This window comes from Nuphar pumila, chromosome 2, assembly GCF_984573655.1.
Source record: "Nuphar pumila chromosome 2, dmNupPumi1.hap1.1, whole genome shotgun sequence".
NCBI classification, from domain to species: Eukaryota; Viridiplantae; Streptophyta; class Magnoliopsida; order Nymphaeales; family Nymphaeaceae; genus Nuphar; species Nuphar pumila.
In genome coordinates, this window is record NC_143250.1 from 108,601,753 (window position 1) to 108,611,541 (window position 9,789).

Genomic DNA, 9,789 nt, shown 5'->3' on the forward strand with positions numbered 1-9,789 from the left:
AAGCATCAGTAGAGAGGAGAAAACAAAGAAACGGTCAAACAAAGATTAAAAAGAGACAAAGAATTATGATCTCCCCCTTTCATACATGCTTACTTTCTCACACCTCATTCCCAACCAATATAAAAACCACAAGAATACTTCAGTTCTATGACTACCCACTTTGTTATATCAACTCTTCCCACCACATTTAGATCTAGAGAGAGAGAGAGAGAGAGAGAGAGAGAGAGAGAGAGAGAGAGAGAGAGAGAGAGATGAATAAGGTTGGGGAGAAGGCAGTGAGTTGCTTGGGGAGGGGATTTGATATCACCAACGATTTCAGGCTCAAGTATTGCAGAGGGGAAGGGAGGCTTGTGCTGCTCAACGAGGGGGAGAGCAGAGACCTCCTCATCCCGGGGTATGGTACCGTGAGGGACGTCCCTATAGACATCAAGTGCGACAAGGGAGAGCGGATCCGATACCAATCCGACGTCCTACAATTCAAGCAGGTGCCACCCTCCATCATCCATCTCCGTCCATCTGTCTTCTTGTTTTGTTCTCCTCTTTCTGAAGTTCGACAGGTGTCCGTTACCTGACATAGGACGATCACGGTTCGAAACCCACGGGAAGCTTCCCTTGCCGCAATGTCTAAGTTGGGTGTACTTCCCGGTAGAGGAAAAGACCTCAAGGGGTTTTATCAATGGAAGACCATCTTAAAGAAAATCCTGATCTTCTCAGTCCTTGTTTTCACGCTCCCGCGATTTGATACTCATTGCGCATTCAAGCATCTCCTTCAAAAGAAAGAGTTGTTAAAATCCTAAAAAATTTCATGTTTTTGTGTTCTCGATACAGTTTTCCGATCGTCCAGAGGATTTTTCTTGTCATTTCTAGTCATGTTAAGGGTATTTTAGGAACCAGAAATATTACTGCCAATAAAAAACTCCACGTATTGGCGATTTTATTCCATTGGGTGGTTGGGCAAGAGAAGTCAAGACGAGCCAGTGTCGATCTGGACGCACTCGGGGTCACGAAAATGCAATCCCAATCCTCGATCAGGATAATTTTAGAATTTTTTATTAAAAATATATGTAAAATATTTGGGTCGGGTTGAGTACCCGACAAAAAAGTCGGGTCGATCGGGTATCCAGAAAAAATCATGACCCAAGCGCGTCTCGCATATTGCTTGCTTCGGGTTTGGGTACGACTCAAAATTATCCGGGTCGGCATTTTGCATGCTCATACTTGAGAATTCAGACTCGGGTGGGGGTGGGTAGAGGTCGGGTACCCTGTACAAACCGGATCTGTTGACAGTCCTAAAAGACAACAGTGATTTTTTCATCTATCTCCCTCTTTTTGATTTACAAATGACAAGCATCTCACTCAAGAGTCAATCCCGACAGCCTTAATATCAGGATCTGTTCAGGGGTCATGTGAACACGTCTGGATACTTCTGCACTGTATCTTTCGAGGAAGGATCAGGTGATGTTACAAAACACAATTTTCTTGTACTGTTAAATCACCACCGTTCACACCAAGAAGAAACGTACCACCCGGGTGGTATTCTTGACTTACTGTCACACCAAGAAGAAACAGTCAAATTTAGCAACTGGGTTCATGGTCGGATGCGACTCCATAGTCAAAATTATCAGCCATCTTTAATTGCGAGATTTTTTGAAAACCGATAATCCCGAAAAAAAGACGATATTTTCAAAATATCACTGATTTCAAAAGTATCATGTTTTTAGCACGTTATTGACATAGTATTTATATTGCTTTGTGTTTGTAAAGCTTTCTTATGTTTTTATATATTTTTAATTTTTAAATATACTTGTATTTTATCGAGAAAAAAAATTCTAATCAATCGTGAGATTTTCTTTTGCCAAGAAAATCCCGTAAAGAATATTTGTGACTATGCTCGATATTCAGTCATTGTGGTTAAGGGTAAAAAGATCCCTGGACGCGTTTGCTTGAGTCTCGTTTTTCATGGTCAACTATGTAGTAGGTGTGCTTAATCTGCAATTCATACTAAAGAATTAGTTGACTTATTAGCCATAAAAGAGTTGTTAATATAAATAGAGTGGCTCAGCTCTCTTGTGTGTGTGTATATATATATATATATGTGTGTGTGTGTGTGCGCGCGCGTGTGCACGCGTGTGCGCGCGCGTGCCCACACACAAATGATTGAATGGTCAAGTTTTGAATCATGTGATTGCAGTGTGCAAGAAGGATTCAAAAGTCAATTACTCATAATGTACCAAAATTTTACAACTCGAAAATCATGATTTTACTTAGAGAACACATGATTCATGTTTGGCAAATTGACATTGGGTGACAGATGAGCGAGCTGTTCAACCTGAAGAACAGCCTTCCAGGGAATATTCCCTCAGGATTGTTCAATTCCACGTTTGGATTCAACAGCTCGTCGCCGTGGGCATCGGAGGCGTCGGAAACAAAATCGTTGGCGTTTGATGGCTACTTCATCTCCCTCTTCAACGTCCACATCGATCGTTACCCTCTCCTCCTCTCCGATCACGTCAGAAATGCCATCCCTTCTATCTGGGATCCCCCTGCCCTCGCAAAGTGAGTGCTGGCTACTTCTTTTGGTAGTAATAAAAAGCCAAATTTTAACCTCTTTTTTTTTTTTTTTTGCTGATTACAAAGGCTTTGCTCATCTGGTAAGGACGATTTGTGAATGTCACCAAGTTGACAGGATGTCATGAGTTCGCAACTCATAGGTGTGCTTTGCTGTTAGGCCAAAGCTGGGTGTACTCCCTGATAAGCAAAGGCGACCTTGTGTTTTTTACACCAATGAACAAAACTTATCCTGTGTGTGTGTGTGTGCGCGCGCGCTTGTTAGTCTTGTTAATGTAATCCAACCATGTGGCTACGTATGGATAAGGTTATACAAAGGTTGGGGTCTCATTTTGGACATATATATATATATATATATATATATATATATATATATATATATATATATGCAACAAATATATACAAAATTTTGAAAATATCTTTTCCAAAAAAATTATTTTTAAGACATTGTCTACTTGGAAAATATTACATTGTTATTGCATGGCAATGCAAAAACACTTCTAATATTTTTATATTTTATCCTCACTTTTATATATGTTTTATTTTATTTTTTATTTTGATCTATTGTGATATTTTCACAAGACTTTCACAAAGTCCAAAACAATTTATTTTGCCCTTTCGGTTGTCAGATTATCAGTTTTTGTTTTTTCTTTCATTGATTAATGAATCGATTCGTTTTCAATTTCAAAAAAGAAAAAGAATTATCGTGAGATTTTCTCAATAAGATTTTTTTTTTTACAATATTGCTATGGACACCACCTTTCGGTGAAAGAATAAACGATAAAAAATAAGGAAAAAAAAATCAAGTCTTATCTTTCACATTCTAATCCTCTTTTTTTTGTTGTTGTTTTTTCAATGATTGATTAATGAATTGATTCTCTTTCAATTTCAAAATAGAGAAAAAAAAAAGAATTATTGCAAGATTTTCCCAAGAAGATTTTTGACAATATTGCTATAGACACCACCTTTCAGCGAAAGAAAAAATGAAGAAAAAAAATTAAGGAAAAGATAATCAAGTCTTTGACTTTTCCATGCTAATACTATTTTATTTTGTCACATTGAGGAAAGCTACATTGGGTAGCAACCATAGTGACAAACTATTTTTCCGGCAAAATCTCATTTTTCAAAAACTTGCCAAAAATTGAAATTTTTTCATAAATCTCGCATTTTTTGGCAAAAACTCATTTTTTAAAAACTAACGAGAAATTGAAAATTTTTCATAAATCTCACATTTTTTCTGCAAAATCTCGGCATAAATAAATAAATATAAAAATAATTTTTATAAGAAAATATTAATAAAAATTATTTAAAAATAAAAATACACAGTTTTTCCATGATAAATAGCCGTTTAAAACATAAATATCGTGTTTAAATTGCAGTATTTATGTTTTTTTCATAAATCTTGCGATATTTTGAAAATCTTGCGAGAAATTGCCTTTTTAAACTTTCAGGCAATTTCTCGCGATATTATCGCGCGATTTCTCACCATATTTGTCACTATGGTAGCAACTCCGCTATAATCAACCACTTGGCATTTCTAAGTTTCTAACACCAATATTGATTAATGCTAATGCAGATTTATTGAGACCTATGGGACCCACATCATAGTTGGATTGAGTATTGGAGGCCAGGATGTGGTGTTTGTCAGGCAGGACAAGTCCTCAACTTTGCCACCTTCTGAGCTCAAGCAACACTTGGAGAACCTTGGAGACCAGTTGTTTACAGAGGCATGTGTTATCCCTCCACTCCATAGGAAACATAAAGAACATAGAAGCAAGGTAAAAGTTTGAAATACTATATACTTCATCCCTTCTTCTAATTAAGACCCTATATAAGTTGATTCTATTTTTTCTTTTTTCTCTTTCCTAATGCAGATTCCAGGGGCTTTCGATGTTTTTGAACCCCAACCTGTGAGCCTAGAGAACTTCTCATCCATGGCAAGTAAAGATGTAAGTTGAAGCAATGATGATGAGATGATTAGCTTTTGATGGCATATGCCTATTTTTCAAAATATGGACATGTATCAGTGGGCTATGTCACAATTATGACACCCCAATTTGGGAGTGTGTCATGGGAGACACGAGTCGGACACGATTTAACACACCAACACGACCATGGTACCTACTAATATTGATTTAATATTTTAAAATAGTATCTTATTATATTTTAATAATATTTCAGTAAAAATACATTTACATATATATATTAAAAGATCAAAAATAGTTCTTATTGATTTAAATATTCAAAAAACCCTTGTCGCCGTGTCTTATTTTTTAAAAGAAAATCGAACATGTGTGTCGAACTCGAGTCATACTCGTATCTTTGTGACATAGTCAATGGGGGGGGAGTAAGGGTGTCAACGAGTTGGACCTTCACCGGACTCAGGTGGGTGAGGATTAGGGGTGGACATCAGGCTGGGTACCTAATTAAGGAGCCATCAGATAGCATACCTGAGATGAACCAAGCCAGGCCCGACCTGACCTGAGAAGCTAAACGGGACCTAATCGGACCCAGGCCGCTAGATCCCAACCGGCCCAGCCAAAACCCAAGTATAACCAGATGGGGCCTTGTCGGCCCATAATCGGATCCTTATGATGTCCACCCATATTATGGACTCAGATGGGGACTTTGTCCTATAAGGATTACATAAACCATACCTAGCCCATACACAGTAAAATAATGTTTACATCGAAAAATTTTAGATTTTAATCAAAACTCTGGTGGGCACTCGGGTCTGGTATGGGTACGGGCCAAATTCTTAGCCGAACCTCCGTATTTATTACCAAACCCTGATCCTATGGTTGGGATCTGGTAGCCATACCCGACCCGGTAACATTATACTGGGGATTCGGAACTTATTAGATGCAAACCGGATGGAAGATGACATACAGCACATCTGAGGGAGAAAAACCATACAATAAAATTAAAACGACATATAAAGACTCAAAATATTAAGTGTTTTCCCATCGTGTTAATATTGGGATAAAAACACGACATTTTCAAAGCATTTATCTTAAATATTTGAAACCCAAGGCAACTAAAAAAAATTTTGCCATGCATTAAACACCTCTATATGTAAAACATCCCTTAGAATATATATCTTTTTTAAATGAAAATGTTTTGGCCTCTAAGAATATAACGATAAAATCACATGATAATTTATAAAAATATCGCCGTGACATAACTGTTTAATAAACGTCAAATGAATAAGTCGTAATTAATAAAGGTCTTTTTTTTTTTCTGTTGGTCCAGGGGATCACAGTGATCTGTTCTAAGAGGGGTGGAGATGCATCAATCAACAGCCACTGTGAGTGGCTTCTCACTGTGCCAACGATACCGGACGCAATCAATTTTACCTTCATTCCCATCACTTCTCTTCTTGCTGGTGTTCCTGGCAAGGGATTCTTATCTCAGGCTATAAACCTCTACCTTCGTTGTGAGTTAATTTCCTCTTCTCACTCATCCAATTCTTGGAAATTGCACTTTGATCAGAACTGTAATCTGATTGTTCGGGTCGTCCGCGCGTGGCCAGAGGGGTGGTTGTGAGGGTGCTGAGATGAAGGCACGGGCGTGTCCTTAGCTTTCAGAGGTGGGCCATGTAAGACAGGATGGTTGTGAAGCCCCACCTAGGGTTTTCCTCGCTTCGGCAAGGGTTCCACTTCGTCAAGCAAAATAGTATGCCCACAACAGCTGACCAGGTGGGTCAGCTTAAGACGTTCAAGCAGAAGGACGTCATGATCTTGATACCCATGAGCCTACAAGGGCTCTACACACCTGTCCAGGTGGTTCAGCTTAAGGCTTTCAAGTTGAAGGAGGTCGAGAGCTGGATATACCTGGGGTGTGCGTCCTTTGCTGCAAGGCCTAACCCATATCAGAAATGTTTCCAATTGGGCAGTGGGGTTACTCCAGACACACTAGTTCCCGTCCATGGCTAATGTGATGTCCAAACCTTAGGGGTGGTTTCTCCATACTATATATATATATATATATCCAGGATGTGCATCCTTTGCCGTAAGGCCGAAGCAGCAGGCTCCTTGATCGGCAAGGGAGACGGCCTCAGGGTTTTATATTGTGGTGCTTGGCAGCCATAGCTCCCCTGGACTTTCCAGCATGACAGTCTCCTGAGCTAACACAGGTTTCCCCATATAATAAACAAGAGAAGAGAAATTAATCAACTGAATGTGATGTGCAACCAACCGTGGGGGGTGAGAGGGGGGCTCCGCCTATCTGGTAGGAGCAGTTGGTGCACGTCACCTTTTGTTTGGGACGCTGCAAGTTCAAAACTCAGTGGTGTGGTTGTAGTAGTGGGGGTCTGCCTAACCCCAGCTTGCCTATCAAAAAAAAAGTGATGGCCGCAAACCAACTTATCAACTATATTCTAGGTCTGATTTTTCCCTAATTTTTTCCTATCTCGGTCCAGATAAGCCTCCCATTGAAGATCTAAAGTACTTCCTGTACTTCCAATCTCACAAGATATGGGCTCCAATTCACAATGACCTCCCTCTTGGCCCTCCTACAAATAGGTTCATTCTCACTCCTGCTCTGAAAGTCTCAATAATGGGGCCAAAACTATACGTCAACACCACTCAGGTAACCTTGCAAATTTTGAAGCACTTTTCTTTGTTTTATTTTTGCTAGAGAAAGATCATCTTTATGAGTTGTGATCAAATGAGTGGCTATGTGACCTAGCCAATAACATAACAGCATTTCATGGGGCGCAGGGCTACATAGTGCAGGATTGGCTATGTCAAATAGTGCCGCCTTTACTATTATCATTGTTTATCTTAGGTTTTGGTAACATGGGAATTCAAATTGTGCATGTTCAGGTTATGGTTGGGAGGAGGCCAGTGACAGGAATGAGGTTATATCTTGAAGGCACTAAGGGCAATAGGTGAGAACTATTCTCCTTCATGCACGATAGAGTTGGTAGGGCATTCATATTACTCCAAATCATTAAAAAAAAAATCTAACATGGAAGATGTTAATATATATATATATATATATATATATAATATTGGCTTTTGAAAATATCACAAATAAAATATATTGATGCTATTTTGTTACATAGTTTAGTAGCAATTGAGCTGCTTATACACAAGCGCGATCCAGTCATACCCCATCGTTAAACAGTTTCTGGGTTCTTGTTGCAAGTTGTTTTAATCAAATCTTGATCTCTTAGATGGATTTAGCATGGCCTATTTGACAGTAATCAACCATTAGATTGTATTTTTTAGACAAAATAAGACTTTAAATCATAAAATTTTGCTTCTATTGGTTTTTTATTCATCGAAAAAACTTACAGACAAGTCCAATTCCGGTGATTCAAGTGCCGTTCTTCACTCAACAGAGATCACATTTTTAGGGTCAGATTTGATAAAAAACAACTTGCCACAATGAAGCCGCAACAGGTTTGGCACAGTGCGGGGTGGGGCCACTAGATGGGCCGGTGGTCACAAACCCGGCCCCTTGCATTAATGAGGACAAGGGATAAGCTCTTGCTCAGCTACAGCCGGGGCGACTCCCTTGGGGCAAGGGATGTGTACCATTGGGAAGGCGTAGGTACGGCAGGCTGAGCCTGCGTGACTACGTCGTCATCATCTCGATGATGGTTTCTCCGTCGTCCATCGAAAAAAGATCATAGAACTGATATGATGATGATGGGATAGGACCTTAGGTATGACCAGACCACGATTGACAAACACGCTACACACCATTAGCGCTGCAAATGGATCGGATATCATTCTCTATCTGATTCCAGTGGAGTTGATATTTCCGGATTTGGATCCTTTTAAGTAAAATCCGAATGTGCAATTTGGGTTGGATTTAGATGAGAATCAGTTTGCATTTTTTTAATATGTAAATAGCTTGTTTTCTTCTTTTTTCTGAATCCAATTAATTGGATTCACCCTTACCTCATCCGATCTAATTAAGATTTGGATATAATGTTTGCATTTTGAATTTAGATTCAGATCTAGCAGGAACCAGCCCGAATCCGACCTTTTTTGCACTCCTACTCACCATGGTGATTTGGGTCATGAAAGGAGCCATAGTAACCGATTAATCCGTGGTTTACGTACATCACATTTATTTCTGCTGATTATCTTTGTTTTGCATACGTGGCAGGCTCGGTGTCCACCTGGAGCACCTCTCGCACGTTCCATCATCGCTCCAGAGCCGAATCGGAGAGGAGCCATTCTGGCGCGGAGCCGACGTCTTCGGTGCTGAAGCCAGCCGCTATTACGAAGCCATGCAATGGAAGAACTTCTCGCATGTGTGCACTGCACCAATCGTGAGCGACGGCTACCCTCCCCCAGGAAGCAAGATGGACGGAGGAAGCGGCGCCGAGATCGTGACCGGAGCTCAGCTTGAGGTGGCGAAGCACGAGTCAAGGAGCGTGGTTCGGCTCCGGCTGGCTTTTGTACGGATGCCAGGCAGCAGAGTCATCAAGTCGGCTTGGGAGCACACCGGCTCAGCTAAGTCGGCTCAGAGGTCAGGGCTATTCTCAAGTATGATCACACTGGCTAATCCAGCCAGTGCAGTCGCAGCAGCTGGCACGGCGCCGGAGAAGGTAGTCATTGATTCTGGCGTATTTCTCGAGGGACCACCATCAACAAAACACGCGTCAAATTGTCTGAGGTTCGTCGATACCTCACACGTGTGCAAGGGTTCGCAGGATTGCCCGGGCCATTGGCTCGTCACTGGAGCCAAGCTGGACTTGGAGAAGGGAAAGATATGCCTGCATGTTAAGTTCTCTCTGCTAAATTGGCCTTCTTTGTGAAAAAAATCAGCTCATAACCAACCTCAAATTTCATTTTCTTTTATTTCTTTGTTTTTTTTTTAATTAAAAATGTGGCTGTTGGGTGGTAGGAGGCTAGGAAGGACTAACCTTTTTTCTTGTTTTTAATTTATTGTATAATATATTCAATTGCTTTGGTGTATGATACAAGAGAAAATTTGACTGTAAATTGATAAATGTATGAATTGTGAATAAGTTCGCTTTTTCTAGTCCCCTTATTACTGATGGGGGTGTAACGGGCAGGGTTTGGTTAGGACTGATTTTTGGGTGTGGTGGGTCCAGTCCCGGGTCTAATCGGTCCCACCATAAGAGAAACCATACCCGAACCCGATAAGAACAAAATGAACCAGACCCGTGACATACCCTGTAAATAAAACCATATGTTTTTATCATTTTTACATTAAAAATTTGTGAGTCTTAATCGG

General features: G+C 40.2%; 1 protein-coding gene across 1 annotated transcript; it reads left to right on the top strand.

The window, feature by feature from the left end:
* The first annotated feature begins 251 nt into the window (after positions 1 to 251).
* On the top strand, positions 252 to 9,504 carry LOC149846653 (MACPF domain-containing protein At1g14780-like). Its single transcript, XM_089992015.1, has 8 exons — positions 252 to 485; positions 2,312 to 2,556; positions 4,145 to 4,346; positions 4,443 to 4,517; positions 5,821 to 6,004; positions 6,989 to 7,158; positions 7,395 to 7,459; positions 8,692 to 9,504. Exons 1-8 carry the CDS (start codon positions 252 to 254, stop codon positions 9,344 to 9,346), a joined length of 1,830 nt encoding a protein of 609 aa, XP_089848141.1. The 3' UTR covers positions 9,347 to 9,504.
* The last annotated feature ends 285 nt before the right edge of the window (positions 9,505 to 9,789 follow it).

Bases quoted from the DNA above. Each gene is read 5' to 3' on its own strand.
- LOC149846653 (XM_089992015.1), top strand. From the start codon at position 252: ATGAATAAGGTTGGGGAGAAGGCAGTGAGTTGCTTGGGGAGGGGATTT. The intron at 4,518-5,820 runs GTAAGTTGAAGC...CTGTTGGTCCAG, and splicing joins CATCCATGGCAAGTAAAGAT to GGGATCACAGTGATCTGTTC. The intron at 7,460-8,691 runs GTGAGAACTATT...CATACGTGGCAG, and splicing joins GAAGGCACTAAGGGCAATAG to GCTCGGTGTCCACCTGGAGC.